Below are 24,017 nucleotides of genomic sequence, written 5' to 3' on the forward strand. Positions count from 1 at the left end.
CCTCCCCTTCCTCATACCCATCTCTTTTATTCTCTCTCACTAGTTCCTCTTCTTTGGTTTATTAACTAAAATGTTAAATGTAAAATCCTGCCTAATATCCTTTCATACAAATAGGTCAATAACTAAAAATTTAAGTCATTCTCAGTCAAAATATGGTGTAAATTTTATTACCCAGAATTTTGGATAGGACAAGGATACCAGCTAAATCAGAACTGAGAATTTTGTCTCATCACATCCCTAGTTTTCTGTCTAAAGGCAGGAAGAATTTTACACATTTCTCACTCACCTACAGGTTAGCAAAGCTGCCCCCTTTACCTGGAATAATTTTTCACCCATGTTAGCTTAGCTCCCACTTATGCTTTATCTCAATTTAAAATACCTTTCTTTGGGAAGCTGTCCCTGAACCTCTTAAGCTATGTAGGAGTCCCTAGACCTTGTGTCACCACAATCTACCACCAGGCATTTATCATCCTTTGTAACCCTTGTTGTTGGCATGCTTGTGATTGTTTTCATTCTTCACTGCATCCCCATAGCCTGGCACAGTGTCTGGCTCATGTTATAATCCCAGTGTTGGATAATTAAACAAACTGATCTCAAAACTTGAACTTTTCCTTTATTGAAGAATATATAGTCACATTCAGGTAGGAGGCAAGCCAGGGAAGTGATAAGAAACTGACTCCTTCACATTCTAACACAGATTAACTAAACCTAAAAATCTTCTCAAGGACATGGAGGGCACAATATCCATAATGTAACTCATCTTCAAGAACAAACTTCTGGGGTTTTGAAAATGAAAAACTATATGTTACCTATAAAAAATTGCTGGAAGCAGCTCTTACTTCCTAGGGGTGCTCATGAAATATGAGAGGTCGGAAACCACACTTGTAAAAAAGCCAGTTTAGAGATAATCTAGTTTGGCATATGCCAACTTTTTGGATTGGCTCTGACGCTGATTCTGGGTGGCTCTGCTTATTGCTTCTATTTCCAGGTGGCAGATGGCCTCAAAGTACAGCATTTCCTGTTTTCCAATTTGTTAAGACTTATGGCTACTTCTCATATACTAGAACTTTCTCTGAGCTCACACCACAATATTTATTTTTTGTGTATCCCTATTTGTTGTAAGAAAGATTTGGGTTGGTTCCCTAAAATTATGTTATTATTAGTCACAATTCCTCCCAGGTAAAATAAATTCTGTGTCCCAGTGAGACTGAATAAAGTTGGATAAAAATTACCTTTTATTGGGCATCTACTTGTGATGTCTGCTTTAGGCACGGAGGTACACTGAAGAAAATAAAGCTTTGCTCTAGTCGGAGTCTGGTTCTCTGTTTCTCCCACCCTTAGTTACTTAGACTTGGTTATAATATTAGAAAGATATTCACTAACTATTATTAAGATAAAAGCAGATCACAGAGCAGTACATATAGTAAGAGGCCATACAATGTCAGAGAGGATCATTAGGAAGGACAAACAGATATTAAATATTAGAGACAGTTCTCCTTGTTGAATATCAGGAAGAGACTTCTCCCCCTCCTTTTCTTAGAGCATTTACTTTAGAAAATTATCACTGTAAGAAGTACTTTAGCTTCTCCTTGAAATATATATAAATCCTTTTGAAAACTTGATAGGTCTTTTGTCAGCTTTATGATCCAGGAATGTCTTTCTCAAGGACTGGGGAGCCATCTCTGATGAAGTACAAATGCTGAGGAAGATAACACTCCAATCTCCTAGTTTCTGTGGAAAGTAGGAGTCTAATTTTGGTGGGCGCCTTGTTCCAAATTGCAAAGCTACCTCCTATCATAAAGATACGAGGTTTGCTTTTCCTCCTGAGAAAGCCAATAAACTAACACATGTGGCCGCTCCAATTACCAGGTAAAATTAGGATGAACTATGTGTGACCAAAGTTGCTGTCAAGTCTCTACTTGAATAGTCATTGTTTATCTTGAAAACATGTATCTAATGGGTTGTATCTGGTTGGCTATATAAGGAGGTGAGATGCCTTTTTGTTTCTGCAGTCTCTTAGTGGACTGTCTTAATGTGTATCACATTGTGGTTTAATGCTTATTCAATAATAAAACTGTTTTCTTTCTCTCCTATCTTCAAAAAGAACATTTGTGGGTTAGGGGATTTTGTCTTTAATTATATTTCCCTAACAGAAGACATTAATAGCAGTTATCTCTGAAGGATGAAATTCCAGCTACCTATCTATCTAAAATATATATTTATCTAATGTATATTAGCATCCATCTGGTCCACCTTCCCTCAGTTATCAGACACTGCTTTGAACCCTAACTCTAAATAGGTTTCGAGTTCCCTTCCCTTTCCCTGGAATCCTAGGCTTATACAGTTTGAGGAATGAATCTGAGCAGTTGTTCAATGTGTCCAGAATATTCTGTGGTAGTTAAGAAGCTCCTTGCAGTCTACAAGAGTTCGCAGGCTGGCATGTCAGAAGCCACAGAGGACTTCTAAGGTTCTCCGCATTCCAGCCAGGAAAAATGCCAGCTCTGGCCCAGTCCTGGGATCTCTGACTTGAACAAATCTCACTTCCTGATTAAAATAGAAACTTGGTATTCATAGGTAGCAGGATGGAGAGATAGCCGTATAGATATATTCCAAGGAAAAAGGAAATAAAATCAATGAATCTTAAACATATCTGAATATATTTCAAGGTCATTTTTGTAATTCTGTGCTTCAGTCATAAAAATATAGGTCATGTAATAAAAAAAACCCTTCTGCATTTAAGAAATGAATCACTTACATATTTTTCATCTTTGAAAATCCTTTGGTTTTTGGTTTAAAGAGTCAAAATTACCATACAGAAAAAAATAAGAAACTAAGTAAGCCTTGAAGTTTGCCTTTACTGAGTCATAAAATAAGAGGGTGATATAGGTCAACTTAAAATAATTGCAACGGTATTTTGCCTAAAAGTTGAAAACATTTAAATGAACTTTGTGTGACAACACAAACTGTAGCCTAATCTTGGATTTTTTTTTTTCAGTAACCATGTAATATTCTCTTTTACTTTTCTTTTGCTGAAAGATATATTTCATGGACTAGAGCACTCCAGAGTAGAGAACACAGAGTGAGGTAAAAGAAGTCCAGAAAAGAGAAGGAAGGCTAACAATACATCCAGACACACACCTAGAAGTCTGCACACAGACAGGAGAAACAGCCAGATTTTCTCATCCTGAGCTGCTAGATTACGTCCAATCCATTCAAGACTCTACTAGATGCTGTCAGCAGGGGCAGTTATGAGTCTGCACCAGAGAATCTATGCAATTGCAACTTTACTTGCTGGGGAATTCTCAACCATATCCCTGAAACAAAGGAATGAGATGTGCCCATCTCATAGTATAGTATACAGTTTTATTATTAGACAAATTTAGCAATGATTATTTAATTGTGATCCTTCTGCAGCTATGTCTATTTTTTTTCAATTCTATGAAGTGAGAGTTGCATATAAATAAATTTTGAATTTTAGATCATTTAACTGAACTCTATTCAATTTTTGCAGCGAACGCTCTACTTACCACATTTAGCATAGGGAAAGTTTGCCCGGAATATAAAATATTCATTAAACTTCTAAAAATATACAGATGATAGGAAATATCTGTCTATAATATGCATTCAAGCCAGTCAACTCCTAAATCCTCTTGTGAGATTATCAGATACACCCTATATTCTTTAATCTGTTTAGGCTCAAATTAAGACACTGTTAGGCTCGGGGCGGCTGGGTGGCTCAGATGGTTAAGCGTCTGCCTTCGGCTCAGGTCATGATCCCAGGGTCCTGGGATCGAGTCCCGCATCGGGCTCCTTGCTCAGCAGGGAGTCTGCTTCTCCCTCTCCCTCTGCTGCTCCCCCTGCTCATGCTCTCTCTCTGTATATCTGTGTCTCAAATGAGTAAATAAAAAAAAAAAAATCTTAAAAAAAAAAAAAAGACACTGTTAGGCTCAAATTAAGACACTCAAATCATTATCACTTGGATTTGTAGTAAACTTGCTCAAAGAGATTTCCTCTGACAATGTGAAACACGTATTTGATCTACGTATAAGGACATTAAGCCCTCCATGTAGTCCAATGTCCTTCGCTTTTTACTGGTAAGAAAACCGAACTACACTACAGATATGTCTGTATGTTAGTGATGTCCAGAAAGCCTGCTGTGAAGTGCATTCCATGCTCTAGTTTGAGGTCTGTGACACCCCCTCACCTCCACACAACTAAGCAGAGACCCTACATTCAGCCTGCTGAAAACACAGTACTGTGGTTCTTGTCCAGCTACCTTGCCCTTCTTAGTAAAACTATTCTAAGTACATTGAAAACATTGGTTTTGACCAACTTGTACAAAAAATTAGCACAATCTAAACAGTATACAGTAAGATGTGAAAGTCTCCCGGTTCTAATGGCCTTCCATAGTCCCATTCCTCAGGGGTCACCAGTGCCAACAGGTTGGTGTGTCTCTTTCCAGTCCTTCTATGTTTGTATAAATACATAATTTTTTTACAGAAGTGATATAATGCCATGCATAGAGTTCTGGACCTTGCTTTTTCATTCCTAAGTTAGAAACGAGACGTGAACAGTCGTCTATTTAATATAAGAGAAAAATATAATATGTTAAAAAGATATTTCAGATTCTAAAAGTAAAGAAAGGCCTGGACAAGCCAGAAATCAGTCATTACTCGACACGGATTCAAATTCTCCTTCGAGTTTAGACTACTTTCTTCTAGGTTAAGAGAAGTAAAACACTAAACCTAACTACATCCAAAAGAAAATGCCAAACATCTAACCACAATTATACACCACCTTATATTATGGGTCTTTTGTTTTCCATAAGTAGTATCTTCTAGTCTATATATTTCTTGGAATGGAAATACTATTTAGACAGAATATTCTATTTAAGGAAACAGAATAAATTCAGTATTTAAAGCCTCTTTCACTTTGGTATATTCAGCCCAGCATCTAATAGTGACTCTTGTGTGTCCTTTCTTGCTTTTATCCAATGCAGCTCTTCAGCTAAAGCTTCTAGGTTTAAAAACACTTGAGATACATCAATATAAAATTTTCAATTTCAAGTTGCTTTAAAGTATGAAGGAAAGGAAACAACAGAATATTTTTTCGAGTCCAAGAAATAAAGACTATATTTCAACAGTGACTACTTCTAGGACGAAGTGGCAAAAGTCCATCCATTTCTAATGATCATGTTGCTTGAAGTTACAAAAGTCTAACAACACAAACAGAAGGCAAATGTGTTGTCTTTGAGTATGGCTGACAGAAAACATTCCCTTAGTTTCAGATGTACAACACAGTGATTCGACAGCTGTCTACATTACACTATGCTCACCACAAGTGTAGCTACCATCCACCACCATATAATGCTATTACAAACCATTGACTCTATTCCCTATGCTGTACCTTTTATCCCTGTGACTTCTTCATCCATACCTGGAGGCCTGTATCTCCCACTCCCCTTCCCCCATTTCGCCAGTCCTCTGGAAACCATCAGTTTGTTCACAAACAGAAGGAAAATTTTAACGTCTCATATAATTGTGGGCTATGTGTTCATGATCTCAAAAAAAAAGAAAAAAGAAAAAGAAAAACCAAATGACTCATTTTTTTTCCCCACTGAACTGTCTTTTTTTAGGCATTGTCATAGAAAATTTAAGGTTAATAGGAAGAAGGAAATTCATTTTCTGAAATCCTTAAATTAAATGCAGTTACTATGGAAAGAACTAGATTTTAGTGCTGACATTCCCAGGTTTATAATTCACGCTTTTATAGCAGTGTGACAAACAAACCTTGCTCACCTTCCTATAATAACTTTAAAAATGGGATTGTCAACTCGTATTTACCAACCCTGTCATTTCCCAGCATAATTACAGCATACGTCCCAAACAGAAAAGTTGTTTTTAACCTATGTTAAAAAAACACAACTGTGGGGCGCCTGGGTGGCTCAGTCATTAAGCGTTTGCCTTCGGCTCAGGTCATGATCCCAGGGTCCTGGGATCGAGCCCCACATCGGGCTCCCTGCTTGGCAAGAGCCTACTTCTCTCGCTCCCACTCCCCCTGCTTGTGTTCCCTCTCTCACTGTCTCTATGTCAAATAAATAAAACCTTTAAAAAAAAAAAAAACACAACTGAACGAGTAATACCTTCTCCTTCCCCTCCAGCCTCTGTTTCTCCACCCCTCCGATAGCCAGCAAGGATCTGCATGGTTTCTTCACATAATTGTATAGCCCTTCACAAACAACCTTAGCCGTAATGATTCCATTTCAATAACGCTGGCTATTTGCTGTATATTTTTAAATGGCTGATGATAAAGTCATGGGCTCTCTTACAGACAGAGGTTATGATTTTCTTAGTAATTGTTATTAATAATATTCTATATGTACAAACATTCAAGGGCAAGTCCTTCCTTCTGAGATTGCAGCTAATCTGACATTTAAGTGATGACAATACTGGAAGGAACAGAAACACAGAGCTCAACAAGATAAGCTGTTACGAACAAAATTCGGTCTAAGATGTGGTCAAAACCAACTTACTTGGGCCATTCATAAAATTACTTAAATTTAAGAATCTTAAAACTAGGGTGCCTGGGTGGCTCAGTCAGTTAAGTGTCTGCCTTCGGCTTAGGTCATGACCCTGGGGTCTCGGGATTGAGCCCTGCATCGGGCTCCCTGCTCAACGGGGAGTCTGCTGCTCGCTCTCCCTCTACCCCTCCCCTGCTGCTCATGCTCTCTCAGGCTCTCTCTCTCTCTCAAATAAATAAATAAAACCTTCAAAATAAATAAATAAAATTTTTAAAAAAGAATCTTAAAACTAACTTATCCTGCAATTTATACAGTTATATGGTTTTATATGTATAAAATATACAAACATAATATAATAAAAACTGGCCTGAAAGGAATATATCTTTTTTCTTTAAGTGAATACCCCTGGAATGAATAGTGATTTTTATTCTTTTTTTTGTGCTTGAATGTACTTTCTAAATTTTCCACAGTGAATATTTACTATTTTTTTTTTCTTTTTTAAAGTAGGCTCCTTGCCCAGCATGGGGCTTGAACTCACAACCCTGAGATCAAGACCTGAGCAGAAATCAAGAGTTGAACACTGAACCAACTGAGCCACCCAGGTGCCCCAATATTACTATTTTTAAAGCAAGAATAAAAGAAGAAAGAAAAGAAATGCATGCCTATCTACTAAATCCATTGTACTGCTACCCTTCATCTGTAAAATAAAGTCCAAGTTGGCTAGGCTTGTGTTAAAGCTCTTGGAAGCTGGTCACACATCTTACCAGCCCAATCTTATTTCTAATGAACACCCAACTCTGTTTTAGACGGTCACCAGGCCTGTCATGGGCCATGTAGATTAGCCTCAGGCTCTTCTCATCAGGCCTAAAGCTTCTCCTCTCCTCTAGCATTTCTGATCATAACTCCTGATTGTAGTCATTTTAGGCCAACTTCAGAGATTCATGATGCTCTAAACCAAGTCTGGCAATCATACAAAAATCATTTTGGGCCCTGATTCCAATTAATTCAGCAAAATAATTTAGAAGGAAGCCCTGCTGAGGGCAAGAATCTCATCAATATTTGTTAAATGAATGAACACAATCACTACTGTGATCATAACAGGATTGGCAAGGAACATTTATTGAGAGCTTTGTATTTATAAGAAGGCACTGTGTCCAAACTTCACTGATCTCATGTAATGCTCTAAACAATCCTCCATTTCACAGATGAAAAAATTGAGCCTCAGGTAGGTTATGTATATTTCCCAGGGAGGTATAGTCAGTGTTGACTTGGGATTCAAATCCAGCTGTGTCTGATACCACTATGCTCTACACTATCAAATTTGCTAATGGAAGGTCTACTAGAAATCATTTTGCCTATAATATATTTTTTTAAATTAATCTGAATATCCATGAAGCTAAGTAAAAATGATGTGTTGAATTACCAAGTTTTCTTTTACATATAAAAATAGATACAAAAACAATAAAATTTTCTGTTGAATCTCAATACATAATGAAATGTTTACCTGTATAGGACCAGCCAATCTCTTCAACGAGTTTTCTCTGTTGTCTGTAGTATCCATAAGCCCAATCTACAACCAAGAAAAATCAATTGATCAATGTGTAGAAAAATATGTGTCCAAATTAAAAATTTATCAGATGCCCAAATCATTCATACCACAGATGGTCCTCAATACTCCTTCCCATGTCACCTTTCCGATGACTCCTCTCAATGCCAAACACCATCATTATAGTCTCTGTCATTCCTGTTCTCATAGTTAGTATAAATTTTAGGGGGCACATTTAAAAAATGCTGAAGTTCAGGGAGGGACAAAGCAAATATTCTGGGTAAAGCAGGAGCAGCCTAGAGGGGTTCATCCCAAAGAAAAATGGGTCAGAAAGAATAACTTGTCTTATCTTTAAATTTTTCTTAACAACATTCCCTAAGTCAAGTATCTGAGATCCTGTTGATTAGAGATACTTTTAGGTTTATAAACAAAGTTTGATCCATCAATGCATCTGGGATACCCAGATGTTTTCAAAATTTGTTTCCTTCTGCCAAAAAGTGAAATTAGCCACCTTAAGGAAATGAGAATTTAAGTGTGTAAATGTTGGGTGGGAGAAAGGCTATGTTAAACCATGTAGGTGACTTTGTCTCTTAGAGGAACCTAGATGCCCAAGTGAGGTAATATAGTGGGGAGGTTAGACATCATAAAAGTGGATGCCTCATGACCCCAAGAGAGTGATTCTAGAACATGGGGCAAAATAGAAAGGAAAATGGATGGAAGCCAAAGTCTCACTCTGCATGATTCAAAATTTTGCCAGGAGCCACACCTGTACTCAAGAAATTGGGATGTGATAATTCATCCTTCTTTCTGTGCCATTGCCTGTTAATCCCAGGCTGTACTAACATTAGCACTCCATTTCCATTTCAGCTACACTGTGGGCAAAATAAATCTTTGTGAGCTAGGCTTAAAACCTGATCAGTGTTGGGCGCCTGGGTGGCTCAGTTGGTTAAGCGACTGCCTTCGGCTCAGGTCATGATCCTGGAGTCCCGGGATCGAGTCCCACATCAGGCTCCCTGCTCAGCGGGGGGTCTGCTTCTCCCTCTGACCCTCCTCCCTCTCATGCTCTCTGTCTCTCATTCTTTCTCAAATAAATAAAATCTTAAAAAAAAAAACAAACCTGATCACTGTTGACAAAACATTCTGTAGAAAAGGTTGCAGAATAGCTAGTTTACAAATAAATATGTGGGACATTACTTATTCATAAATGGAGTTTCTGTCAATATAGGTTTCATTTGAATACAGGGATTTTAAACTAGATCATACCATACCTATACTTAAATATAGGTATGATCTTTCTCATCATTTGGGAAAATAACTATTTCTTCTTATTCTTGCTACACAGTTGTTTTCTCTTTATTGACAATTCTCAATGTCAGGAATGCAAATATCTAAGGACACTGCAGAAATTATTTTCCTTTCATCTGTGTTATATACTCTCTAATTAGCACAGCATGATAATAAATAACTGCTAAACTATTCCATAAAAGCTAAAAAGCAGATCTGCTATCGGAAATACATACTCTGAAACTGATCATTCAAAACCAGAACTTACTTTCAAGAAATAAGGTTTTTCTTTTTGTTGTAAAACTTTGATTGTTCATAAATATAGGTAAATATTCTATTGTCGGTATAGCACATTACAGCACATTTTTATTTTTATAATAGCTTTATTGAAATACAATTTACACATCATACAACTCACCCATTAGTGTATACAATTTAATGGTTTTCAGTATGTTCACAGACTTATGCAATCATCACCACAATTTTATTTTATTTTTTTAAAGATTTTATTTATTTATTTGACAGAGAGAGAGAGACAGAATATGAGCAGGGGGAGTGGCAGGCAGAGGGAGAGGGAGAAGCAGGCTCTCCGCTGAGTAGGGAGCCTGACGTGGAGCTCGATCCCAGGACCCTGGGATCATGACCCAAGCCGAAGGCAGACACTTAACAACTGAGCCACCCAAGCGCCCCATCACCACAATTTTAGAACATCTTCATCACCTCCATAAGAAATTCCACAACCTTTGGCTGCCTCAAGGCACCCCCAATCCCACCCCCATGTCCCACTGGTCTAGACAACCACTATCTACTTTGTTTCTACAGATTTGGATATTCTAGACATTTCATATAAACAGGATCACACAATATAGCCTTTTGTGACTGGCTTCTTAAATTTAGCACAATTCATGTTTTCAAGGTTCATCCATGTTGTAGCATATATCAGTACTTCATTCTTTTGGATTGCCTAATAGTACTTCATTGTATGGTAACCAAGATGGTCTTAATGTTTCTTTCAGCTTGATTAAACTTTGGACAGGCTTCTTCCTGACTCTAGGCCCTCTGGTCCCCCCTTTCTCAGAGCATTTGGTTTAGGAAACTTGTAATTGTAAATTCCTTCTCTGCCCCTTTGAGATATAAATCTTTTTTTAATAGCCACATGCCAGTTTTACAACCAGGTTTGCACTACTCAAGGACATGGGAACCATATCTTTGAAGGGAAATAGGACCCTTATCTCCCAGTTTCTGTGAAAGGGTAGGAGTTTAATTTTGGTGGTGTGCCTTGCTCCAAGTTGCAAAAACTACTTCCTGTCATGAAGATACGAGTTTATCTTTCCTTTGGATAAAGCCAATTAGCAAACAAATGGCCTATAACCTCCTGCTAATGTCATGCATTACTGTTCCACTGGGGCTCAACATCAGCCCTTAAAAAAACTTACCCCTCTACTTCATTAAAGTTGAGTTCTGACTTGGTTCTGGCTTCTCTCCTCATTGCAACAATCCTGAATAAAGTCTCCCTTGCTTGTTTAACTTTTTCCAGTGAGTTTTTTGTTTTGACAATGGATATACCACATTTTATTTGTCCATTCATCAACTGATGGATACTTGGGTTGTTTCTTCTTTTTGGCTATTATGAATAACACTATTAATATTCAAGCCTATGTTTGTTTTTCTATTTAAAAAATAATAGTAGGTTCATAATTTATTTTTCAAATACAGTTGTCACATAAAATGGTAATCATTTAAGGTTAAATTCTGGGAGCAAGTGTTTCTTCATGATCAAGAAATATATACAATTAGATATTAGAAAGGGCCTCAAAGGTCATTTGAGTGAGACTTTAACAGTCTACAAAAATATAATTCCTATGGGGCGCCTGGGTGGCTCAGATGGTTAAACGACTGCCTTCGGCTCAGGTCATGATCCCAGGGTACTGGGATCAAGCCCCACATCGGGCTCCTGGCTCAGCGGGGAGCCTGCTTCTCCTTCTCCCTCTGCCTCTCTCCCTGCTCATGCTCTCTCTCTCTTGCTCTGTATCTCTGTGTCTCAAATGAATAAATAAAATCTTTAAAAAAATATATATATATAATTCCTAGAAATAAGGTAATTTATGCAGCCAAAATGTAAATGGTTTGTATGGTAGTAAGTGGCAAAATGGGAAGCAATAAGGCATGGCTCCTGCCTTCCCCAATATCAAGGACCCCTAACAACCTTGACCTATTGGTTACTCTCTTAAGGAGCTTTGCCTGAGGAACCCTTATAACATGTATGCTTTCAAGAAAAACAAGGTAAAACAAAACAATACGGTGGCCTAGAATTTAACCAGAAGAAATTATTTGAACAAATAAATTATAAAGAATTGATTATACGTTTTTTGACCTGGCTGTCAGTTGAAATTTTCCTCTGAAATTTTGCACTGGTCAGAAGGAAAATATGTATTGTCATTTATTATATGTTTTAAATATAAATATTTTTTAAAAGTAAGACATTTTGTCATATAAATGCATGTTGAAGATTTCAGAAGATCAAAACCTACATTTAACAAGTAATCCATTGAAATAAATAAAAAGTAAGCTCTTTTAATGATTCAGTCTAAAAGATGACAGCAAAATATCAGCAGATTTTAGCTTTCCTTGTAGGGCTTTATCACTACACAATGAGCATTTGTCCTTGGTTTTTAATTACTTACATTAAGAAAGCTTTATTCAATACAGGATTCCCAGGTGTTGGTAGCTCTCTTCAATTCCTTTATGTATTGTTCCCTTAATTGTTACTTCAAACAATCCGTTACACATTCATATGCTAATTACATAGTCCTTGGGCGTGAGAGAGTACCCCACTTTTAAAATTCTACTTAGAGGTCTGATAGATGAGATGTGATAGCTTCAATGAACAAGAAAAAAGAAGCTAGGTTCACTTTTTTTTGTTGTATTATATACTTGAAAACCAGTAAATCCTATATAAAATGAATCTATCAAAGTGCTTACACGTTTTTAAATCAATTAAAATAATGAAATATAGAATGTTTTTTGTGGCTTCTGTGAATTTAAGTTTCTTTCACTTTTATGTTTTGTTTCTTTCAATTTAAAAGTATTTGCCAGGTCTGTTTTGGCATGAGTGTTTTGTAGTGAAAAAACTAAGGAAGAAGTTTCAGGAATGAATTGTACGTGCAAAGTACAGGCAAATATACATTATTAAATTTTTTAAGGCTACTCTAAAATTTGTCCTGAAAAAATATTCTTCATGAAATGGCCTTTTGACCTGCTACCAAAATTAGGAGAAATCTCAGGCACCCTTAAATGTTCCTGTTTCAACATATTCCATCTTGTACCTACCTTAAGCACCTACAGATATGCAAATATGGATGTGTGTGTGTGTGTGTCCTTTATTTTTCCTTACATTCAGATGATGGAAATCAAAGTCTACCACATAGAAGATAATAGATTAACCTAGCTTTTTCTTTTCTTTTCTCTTTTTACTCAAGTTCTTTTTAAAACAACAACAACAACAAATCTGGATGCTCACTTCCTACTAAAAATATCATTATAAATATTTTTAGTTATAGGGGCTGCTAGCTGGCTCAGCCGGTGAAGCACGTGACTCTTGATCTCAAGGTTGTGTGTTAAAGTCCCTTGTTGGACCTGGAGCCTCCCTAAAATTTAACAAAAATAAAAAAATAAAAAAAGTTTGAATTATAAAAATATCTGATTTTTCCCTAAAGTCTCTGCTTCATGTTGAATAATAATTTCACCTGCATCCTACTCTATAATCCAGCAACAGTACTCTGACAACACACACACACACACATACACACACACACATTTTAATGCTATAAAGTGGCCAAACATGACAGCGAGAAGAAATAGACTGGTCCTCTGAAAAAGAAACTTCTGGTAGGAAATAATCACAGATAATATTTGAAGATGAGGACTTAAAACTAGATTTCTCAAGGTGGACTTTCCTGGCGTAAATGATACTTGCATATTTCACCAAAGAACTACAGAGGAGAAAAGGATGTTAGCTGATGATAGAAATCTGGAAAGGCAGAGGAGAAGGAACAGAATTAGAGATGAATTTTTAAGGCCCTTGAATAACACTTCAGCAGTGAGAGACTTGGGGAGAAGGACAGAAACATTCCAGGTAGAGGAAAAGCATGTGCACCAACAAGTGGCAAATTGTGGAACCAAAGGTTTGAGAGGCCACTTGGGCTCTGGTGTAGGGTCTGCATATAGGTCACCAGAGACTTCTTGGTGACAGCTCACCAAGATACAAGGGTGACATCAATTTTCACACTTTCTGTCCTCATCCTCCTGTCGCCTCTTACCTAGATTTCTTTTGAAAAAGGAAAGGAGATAGTCTGCTGAATTGACCAAAAAGTCATGTGTCTATTTCATATTTAAGTATATTTTCAAAATGTTAAGGAAGAGTATTAAATAAATAAATAAAGGTATGTAATTGAAGTGAAAGAGGTGGGGGTGGGTGGGTGAAGAAAGGTAAGTGGTTGCTGACCACTTGGGAGAAGGGCTTGGAAAGCCCTATAGTCTAGTCCTCTAGACTAGACTAGTCCTAGACTAGTCCATCAGAGCAGTGATCATCCACTAAATTGTTCGGCACCAGACATGCCCAAGACTGAGGTGGCAGGGATGAAAGAGGCTGACAGTATGGCAGTCATAACTGTCTCTTATTGAAAATAAAGCCATAAGAGACCTCTCTCAGAGAACAAAAGATAAAATCAGAAATAGGTGTTCCTTTAAGAAGAGAATCAGCTTTTGATTGAAGAACATCTGTGAACACATTACCTGGCCCCTGGAGGTTCTTTATTTCTGTAGATACTATGTTGCAAATGTCTCCTTGGGTTTGATAGGAGAGCTAAGTTTAGGATCCAAGTGGTCTCACCCAAAACCTTGTTTGGCAAACTGAGGCAAACTTTCCAAGTACAATTACATCTGCGCATGCATATACTATCATACATGGCAGATTTTTCTTCTATGGATTTTCCTTTCATTGAATGTTAAGAATTAGCTTGCTGTCAAACTCTGTGTGTGTGTGTGTGTGTGTGTTTTTAAAGATTTTATTCATTTAATTGACAGAGAGACAGCGAGAGAGGGAACACAAGCAGGGGAGTGTAAGAGGGAGAAGCAGGCTTCCCGCCGAGCAGGGAGCCCAATGAGGGGCTCGATCCCAGGACCCGGGGATCATGACCCGAGCCGAAGGCAGACGCTTAACGACTGAGCCACCCAGGCACCCCTCAAACTGTGTTTTAATAGAGCCTGTCTTTACCTAACTGGAATATAAACTTTTCTCTGGTATATATGCAAAAATACTTGTGAAACATAATTTAGTTGATTATGGCAATTCAGAGAATAGGCTCGTTTAGGATACAGTTACAGTTCAAGCATATTTACTGTTAATCACTTCAGATACAATCGAACGGCCTAAAAACATACTGCTTTTAGAAACAGATGCATATAATTTCCCCCAAGTTGTTTTCTAATTTCTGCTGCTTTCTAGTGTTAGAAGAAGAGTTTTATGGGTTTTCTCCCCCCCGCAAAGGATTAAAAATAAAAGTACTTTTTACAGTCTCAAAACTTTAATTGTAACTTATTGCTAAAGATGATGGCACACGAAATCATATTGTTAAAGACGGGGAATTCTGGAAAGAGATGAGTTTCTAGAGTCCAAGCAACCTCTTCATTTAAGGATAAGGTTAAAGAGATGAAAAAAGTAGATAGTTGAGGCACTGTATGAACAAAAACAAAGTCGAAAGAAAAATTATCAAAACAGATGGAAATATTGAGCATATGGATGATGTAAGAAAGCAAAAGGAGCCATTTCTTCCATATGCTTGTTTTAATACTCAGGCATCCAATTATATACATATTTCTCATGGGACTAAGGAAGAGCTTGGAGGCGAGCAATTAGGTTTTTGTTGTCCCTTAACACTGAGGATGGTGTATGCTTTCACAGCGATGATTTGTAAGTTGACAAGATGTCTACCAAACCTATTCAAAACTTTTCAATGGAAGATCAAAATTTTCACAGGCTTATCTTGGAAAAGCAGCTAGTGTTTTCTCTTATACTTAGATATATATCTGTATTTGACCTGATGTGATTTGTCTATATTTCTAAATTGAGATGTTTTCTGTTGAAAACATTTTAATAATTTTGATCTTTATCACATGAGCAATGCCTCTTTCAGATAAATTAGAAAAACAAGCAAAAATAGTTTAAAAAACCATCTATAATCCTGTCTCCTAAAGATAACCATTCTTTACCATTTTTTACATGTGTATGTTTTTCTAGATGTTCAATATGCATGTATAGAAAATTTACACTTTACATACATTAAATTACACTATTTGGTGACCCACATTTTCTACATAATGATAAATCGTTGATATCTTCTCAAGTTAATAAATATGGTTTCACACAGCTTCATAACAGTTCATTTAAAGAATTCTCTGCTTTTGGATATTAAAATAAAAAGTTGATTTAACTTGAGAAAATTTATTCCTTAGGCTTAAATGGTATGAGGAAGGAAAGCTCCCATTAAGCTAGTGTGAGCTTTATGTAGAAAATAAAGTCTGTAGAAGATTAAGCACCACAATCTCCCCCTGTCAACCTTCTTTTACAACACTAAGAAAACACTAAAATGGCACGAACTCATTGCTATAGCATGATAGTGAATCTATTCCACCATAAGAGAAAACCCAATTGTTGACAAAATAGTAATAATGGCCGCAGAGATAGAAATAACAACATGTGTAAAAACAACTACTGGAAGAAGAGCTAAAAGTAATATTAAGAGTGGGAAGAGAACCAAATCTGTATAAGAAAAAGCAGATGAAAGTGGGTAGAAAACATGGAATTCATCAAATTACAAAAATAATGTGCCATTATATTTGTTATGTATTATTATGTTATTATACTGTTATATTATTATCCATACAATAATAGTGTGCTATAATTTACCGATCTAACTAACGTTTCTGTTGTAAAGTCTTATGTCCTTGCACTTTCCCTGAAATCAGGAGCGCAACAAGGATGTCTGTTCTGTAGCTCTATGATTAGGATCACTTGGGAGGTTTTGGACTACTGGCACACTAAAATAACCAACTACAGGATATAATGGGATTCCATTAACATTCCAATAAAAAGCATAAAACACCAATAAAGTGCATCAATAAGCAAAAATATGAACTATTATTAATATACAAGAAAATGTGAATACATAAAGAGACCCACCCCTATCCTTAAATGGATCACTAAAATATGGGGAAAATATCAGTTCTTTCCATATAATGAATATAATGGTCAGATCTCAATGAGATATTTTTAATTGGCAAAATTATTCTAAAGTCTATATACAAATCTAAATGTAAAATAATACTACATAAGAAAGTTTAGAAAAAGAGTGAAATAATGAGGGCTTGGTTAACCAGTTACTAAAGACTAACAGGCAGATCAATGGAACAAAGCATATAGCACTAAAATTGGACTTAGTATAGATACCAGTTTAATCCATGATAAGGTTTGAAACATCACAGATAAGGAAAGTATAAAGTTCAACCAACACTGGGGACACTGGTTATTTGGGAAAAAAAGTTAAATCACACTTCATACATACATCAAAATAAAGTCCAAGTGGATTAAAATGACTAATAAAAAGGAAGCACAAAAACTATTGGAAAAAATGTAAGTGAATACTTCATTTATTGTTAGATGGGGAAGGCCTTTCTTTACACAAACAAAGGAAATCATAAAGAAATATTCATAGCTTTGGGGCGCCTGGGTGGCTCAGTCCTTAAGCATCTGCCTTTGGTTCAGCTCATGATCCCAGGGTCCTGGGATTGATACCCACATCAGGCTTCCGACTCAGTGGGAAGCCTGCTTCTCCCTCTCCCACTCCCCCCGCTTGTGTTTCCTCTCTCGCTGTGTCTCTCTCTGTTAAATAAATAAATAAAATCTTGAAAAAAAAAAAGGATATATTCATAGCTTTGATTACCTAACATTCAAAACTTGTACAGAAAAATGTTTAGTGAATTGCGAATTACAAATGTTAAGCTATTGGTAACTGCTAAAATGCATCAAATAAATATAATGATATAGTACAAACACAGAATTCTTACAAATCAATAAAGGCAAATACATGAGGAGACAAGCCTTAAAAATGCAGACGTATTAACTAATAAACTTATAAAGAACTGTTAGACTTTAGTGGGTATCAAAGAAACAAATTAAAATGACACTGATAGCATCTTTTCTAGCTATCAAATTGGCAAAGGTTTATTATTTTTGTTTTTTTAAAATATTCAATAATAACCAAAATATCTTGAGACATTCCTTTACCTACAGGTGGAAGTGTGAACTAGTATGAACTTCCTGAAAAGTAAGCTGTAGCAAGAGTTATCAAGAGTCTTTAAATGCTTCAGACCCTTTGAAACAGTAATTGCATTTCAAGGAATATACTGTCAAATATTAACAGAGATGAGAACAAAGTGTCATAAACCAAGATGTTTACAATAGTTTAAGTAATAGTCAACAATTGGAAAATATGTTCATGCACAAAAAGTAGGGGAAGTTTAAATAAATTATGTACTGTTCATAATATGAAATAATGTGAATTCATTAAAATTGTCTCAAAATACTACAGATGTGGAGAAATTCACATGATATAAAACACTATCAACAGTTATGATACAATTTTAAATATATGTTCAGAAATGCAAATCTCTATGTGTAGTGCCATTGGGAGCGGTTTTTACTTTTTTGTATGTTCTTACGCTTTCCATGTATCTTACCAATTCGTATTAGTTAAAAATTTTAAAAATTTAAAGTGTGTATGCATTTCTAAAGGAATAGCTCTGATTCCACACCCAAATAGATTAGAGACAAATATATAAACATGTTTTGAACATAGGGTAAAGAAAAACTTGAAACCCATTTTCCATTTCTTATTTATTTAGATAGAGCACGTGTGCATGAGGGTGGGGCAGAGGGAGTGGTAGAGAGAGAGAAAGGGAGAGAGAGAGACTCCCAAAAGGCCTCCCCGCCCAGCCCAGAGCCCAGGGTAGGGCTCGATCTCAGGACCCAAGATCATGACCGGAGACAAAATCAAGAGTGAGATGCTTAACCGATTGAGCCACCCAGGCGCGCCTCCATTTTTTATTTTGGATTTTACAATAAAAGCTTCTCCTTATTCAGAAGAGACTACATGCAGTAGCTAGTATTAACAACATTTTTTTTAAAGATTTTTATTTATTTATTTGAGAGAGGGAGAATGAGAGAGAGCACATGAGAGGGGGTAGGGTCAGAGGGAGAAGCAGACTCCCTGCCGAGCAGGGAGCCCGATGTGGGATTCGATCCAGGGACTCCAGGATCATGACCTGAGCCGAAGGCAGTCGCTTAGCCAACTGAGCCACCCAGGCGCCCTTAACAACATTTTTAACTTAAGTTTAGGAAATCATAGCCAAGTCTACATATGGCTGAGCATTTCAGCTCCTAAGAACATTAAACACAGGAGCCATAGCACTGGTGACCTCTCCTGACCAATGGCAGTTCTGAGTCTTACTCAGCCACCGTTGCAGAAGCTTTTCCCAACTTTTGCCTGAAAGTTCTCTGCAGTGGCAGATGCTCAAAGATGCTCATTAAGTTGCCTAGATGACCCAGGTTCATTACACTCAGAGGAACAGTATCTAAAAAGCATTCCTGTTAGTACATAATTAATAGCCTTGGAGAATGCATCTCATTAGTTACTTTTTATACACAATCACAAATGGTCGGCCAGAGGTTGGAAGTTATTTATTTTGGAATAGTTAACTCAGTTGGAACAAATATGTTTCCTCTCCAGGTCTACCTTTCTGTTTGTGAAGATGTCAAGAGACTGAATAAGTTAATGCAATGTTTTCAACCTGGACTGCAACCAGGCCTCTGCGGGCATTTTGCCCTGAAGTTACTGGGCCACTGGGACACCTCCAGGTAATTAACATACTCCTGCAGTGTCTAATGTGATCATCCTGGTGGTTAAATGAAAAAGAACATCCTACAACAGATCAAGGGTAGCACCTCTGCCCCTCAAGGGAAAAGAAAAGGTGTTTTTACTGAAGAGATTTAGGCCTTAGGCTTATATATATCATGAAGGCTTGAGATATTGGAATAAAACTTATGTTTTCTTTAATATACATTTAAACATCTAAGTGACTTCACACCTTTGTGACTTTTGCCATTAATTTCACTAATGACAAATATTTTTTGGTGGAAAACATTTAATTGGTCATCTCATTTGTCTAGCCAAAGACATCCTGATTTAACCTTGAAAATAAAATCTCATAATACCCATTGTTTGTTCAAGGGAATGTAATTTTATTTATGTCTTTTGATTTTTGCAATAAAAAAGAACAGAGTAACTGAACAGATCTATGATTATAAAGAAATGCTCCACATGCCACTCCAAGTTTAAAGTATAAACATGGGGGGCACCTGGGTGGCTCAGTCAGTTAAGCGTCCAACTCTGGATTTCAGCTCAGATCATGATCTCAGGGTTGTGAGATTGCATCCCGTGTCTGGCTCCACACCGGGCATAGAGTCTGCTTGAGATTCTCTCTCCTTCTCCCTTGGCCCCTCCCCCCTCAAAAAGATAAAGTATAAACATGGTGAACTTTTGCTTAAGAACAATACTTCTCTCTTCTCCCATGTTTATTCTTTAAATGGTCATACTGACTGAATATGGATTACAGAAAGAAAAGGCAAGAGCTGAATGTTCAGTGATCTCATGTCTTTAACATGTAGTCTTAACATTTCATTAAAGATTTTATATTCGTGTTATCTAGTTGATAGCTACTTGCCTCCGGTAATGCCTCAGCTTCTCCCATCAAGCGTGCCTTCTCCCAAAACAAAAAGCTGGTTTCATCTGTAATACTCTGAAAGGCTGTGTATCACAGTGAAAAGAGATCGGGATGAGAGATGGGGCCGGAAGAGCTCGGAATGTAAACCCTGGCTTTAAAACCTCCCAGCTGTGGACCTTCGGAAGAGTCATTTGCCCTCTCAGATCCTCTATATGCAAAATAAGGTCCTCCTACTGGTGCGGTAGTTTAGAACCAAATGAATTAATTCATTTGAATGTGTTTATAAAGGATAAGATAGTATATTGACATAAGCAACAATGCTTTCATTTGGGAAGTAAGCTAAACTCATTTACAAATTATTTCCTAAAATGAACGAAGGTTATTTAATGTATTGCTAAGGCTGGAGTGTTCTCTATCCTTCCTTTTACGTCCCATGTGAGATAGTAACCGATTACGGAGTGTTCTCTATCCTTCCTTATAGTAACCGATTACATTGTTTAAAATGGCTCTTGTATTGCTTACTATCTCTGTGGGCAAGCCAGTGTTTCTAAGTCTCAATTCCTATACCTACAGAATAGGCATAATAATTATATCAACATATGCTTGAGATAAAGCACATAGAGTCATTAGTCCATATATATTATGTTAATATATATTAATTTATAATTAATAGGTTAGATATGTAATTATACATACAATCAATTTATTTATTTATTTATTTATTTATTTATTTATTTATTATACATTTGCATTTCACTTAGAGTTCATTCTGCTAGTGCTTCCCCCCACCCCCTCCCCGTTTCAGCAATTTCACTGATTCATCATTCTCTGCGCAAAACAACAAGCTTAATTTGCCAACAAATAGGGAGTGGAGAGTCATTTTACACAAAGACTTTCAGGAATATGTTCACTGAATTTCAACACAAGTAGAAGTACACATTTTCCCCTATGTTAATATAGTCAGTTTTACTCTATAACATACTCAATCTAGTTGAAAAGACCCCAACGAGAAACAATCAATAATATACAATTTTAAGTAAACTGAAATCAATTCATTTCAAAAGATAAATAGTTATAGAAATAGCATCAGAGGGGCGCCTGGGTGGCTCAGATGGTTAGGCATCTGCCTTCGGCTCGGGTCATGATCCCAGGGTCCTGGGATCGAGCCCCGCATTGGGCTCCCTGCTCCGCGGGGAGCCTGCTTCTCCCTCTGCTTCTGCCTCTCTCTCTCTCTCTCTGACTTTCATGAATAAATAAATAAAACATTTAAAAAAAAAAAAGAAATAGCATCAGAGCAAATGAGTACATTGATTTCTTCTTATATCACATTTGCAATACCTGAGGCTTAGATTTTGACATTCTCTCTCTCTCTCTCTCTCTCTAATGAATCCAGAAGAAAGTAAGAGCCACACAGAGCATCCCACAGTAAAAGATCTGATATAGGAACCTGTCTAATGTGAAGGCAAGAAATTCAAACAGCATCAAAAAGTGACAGCAGACGGTTGAAGAAGTTGATTAAACAACCATTACAAATCAAAAAGACAACCTGAAGAATAGTAATGGACTCTTCCATGACATGAAAAATGACATTCCTTCTTCAATAGTGTCTTAAGGAATTATTACAGCTGAGAATACCCTTAGAGATGTCATTTAAAAAGTTACATTACATCGCTTCTCGGCCTTTTGGCTAAGATCAAGTGTAAAAAGTTACATTACATTACAGATATTTTTAACAAAGTGGAAAAACCCATTTATATTTTAGAAAGACTTTTATCATAAACTGGGGAGATTTTTAAATAAATATTTTGTGCTTTGGAGGATATACATTCCATCAGAATGACGCCAAATGGAATGTCATGTACAATTAATTTAAGTTAGTGGCTTTATATTAAACTACATGCACTAGAGATGCACAGTTTAAATAAAACAGAGCCTTTTCAAAGAGGCCACAAACTAGCAGCATAATACCTAAAGTTCTTTAACACATCATTCAAGTTCATTGACAAGAAAATTGCAATTATGGAAATAATAATTATTTTAAACTACCGTTTTTTAACCTCAAAAAACCAACCAGCTCAGAAATAGTTAACTCCTTCAGTTTTAAGTGGTATCTATGTACCTCCAACTAACTAAAATGTTTGCTTCACATAATATTTAAATGAAAGGCATATTTCCTATGAGGATGGCATTTCCAGAAGCCTCTCTGGTATCGGAGCAAGGCGCATCAGCAAGCCAAGAAGTCTGGCATTTTCCAAGGACATCCCAGCCACACTCCTTGAGACTGTGCACTCGCTTTCCACTTGAATACCCCTCGTTATTACAGTTAATGCACTGTTCCCTCCTGATCAGGGAGTGCCTGGTGACTTGTGGGGGTGGCCCACACAGGAAAACTGATGGTAATACTGTCACCCTGACACAGCTTTCCTGTCTCCCACAGAACCTCTGTCAGGCAGCAGGAGACCATGTGCAGCGTATTGTGATGCCCTGGTGGGTCTTGCTTATCCATCTCTCCCCGAAGGGTGAGAAATCTCCCCCAGCTCCCTGGCACATCGAACAGGAACCAAGGTAATTTCATCAGTCCCTTGTATAATGTTGCTCTTTTTTTTTGTTTGTTTAAGATTTTATTTATTTGAGAGAGAGTGAGAGAGAGAGTATAAGTGGCGGGGTGGGGCAGAGAAAGAGGAAGAAGCAGGCTCCTGGGGCTCCAGGATCAGGACCTGAGCCGAAGGCAGATACTTAACTGATTGAGCCACCCAGGTGCCCCTACAATATTGCTCTTAATGCCCAATCCACCGAATTATTTATGCGAGACCTAGCAGTGCTTTAAGCTATAACAAGAAAACCTTGGGATTTTTTTTATGTGTAAAACCAGAATGGTGCCTGGCATACGAGTAAATAAATGAATGAAAGTTATAAGCCTCACATAGGGGTCAATTCTGTAGTCTGGAGATGTACATAAGTATCCTGCAACAACTCTTCAAGAAGAAAAGGCACTGAAGATTTTATTCCATGGACTTCAACAATCCCATCATGTTCTGATTTTAATCATTATTGTTTATTTTGGTCTATAAAATGCCACTGACCAGCAAGGACATTTCAGCAAAAAGAAAAAAAAAAGATTAATAGATGATCTATGATTTTAATGAACTTGATTCTTTGAATTCAAGGCATGTCTTGGGGATTTTTCACAAAAACAATTGATCCTTTTCATGGCTTAATGCCTCTGTAACTTCCTGCACACAGCTAACAAATTGCCATGGACACACACTCCCCTGCCTTTCATACTCTGTGGGTCTCCAGAAGTTTACATTTGGCTATGAGAAGAAAGAGCAGTGGATCTTTTCTATGCATTAAGCGTACTTACTTAGGACCTTAAACAATATGCACCTTTGTAAGTGACAATACAAAATCACTACCAGAAATCTAACGTATGCTCAAAATGTTTCCAAACAAATAAAAAAAGTAATGCTTTAAAAATTCAGATAGTATCAACCAACCGCAAACCAATGATTTAAGACTGTGGTAAACACAAATGATTTCACAGAGGCATAACAACCTGCAGCTAAGAAAAGCAATGCCAGGTTTTTACTTTTTAAAAATAGGCACTGTAGAGAGAGGTAAAGAAGATAAATATGCAATTTTAAAAATAAATATAGTCTGTGTAGCTGGATAATTCAGGCAACAGTTCCAATTTTTTCAAGCAACAGAGTTGGATTATTTTTGTCTGAACTTTATGAATAATTTCCTGAATGTACTGAGTCTGTGCAAATAAATTGAGAATTCTTTTGGTTAAATATTAATAATTTGAAATTCCACTCAATCTTATCC

General features: G+C 36.9%; 1 protein-coding gene and 1 pseudogene across 1 annotated transcript in view; one reads left to right on the forward strand and one right to left on the reverse strand.

The window, feature by feature from the left end:
- Positions 1-24,017, reverse strand: part of PTPRZ1 (protein tyrosine phosphatase receptor type Z1) — a 162,846-nt gene that overhangs the window by 102,458 nt on the left and 36,371 nt on the right. Inside the window, exon 2 of the mRNA XM_064575008.1 lies at positions 8,025-8,090. Coding sequence (XP_064431078.1) covers positions 8,025-8,090 — 66 coding nt within the window. The remainder of the gene's footprint in view (positions 1-8,024; positions 8,091-24,017) is intronic.
- LOC123836215 (U2 spliceosomal RNA) lies at positions 21,857-21,941 on the forward strand (annotated as a pseudogene).

This window comes from Mirounga angustirostris, unplaced genomic scaffold (assembly GCF_029215605.1).
Source record: "Mirounga angustirostris isolate CCGP_5_RB_7025 unplaced genomic scaffold, mMirAng1.0.hap1 SCAF_12, whole genome shotgun sequence".
In the NCBI taxonomy this organism is placed as follows: Eukaryota; Metazoa; Chordata; class Mammalia; order Carnivora; family Phocidae; genus Mirounga; species Mirounga angustirostris.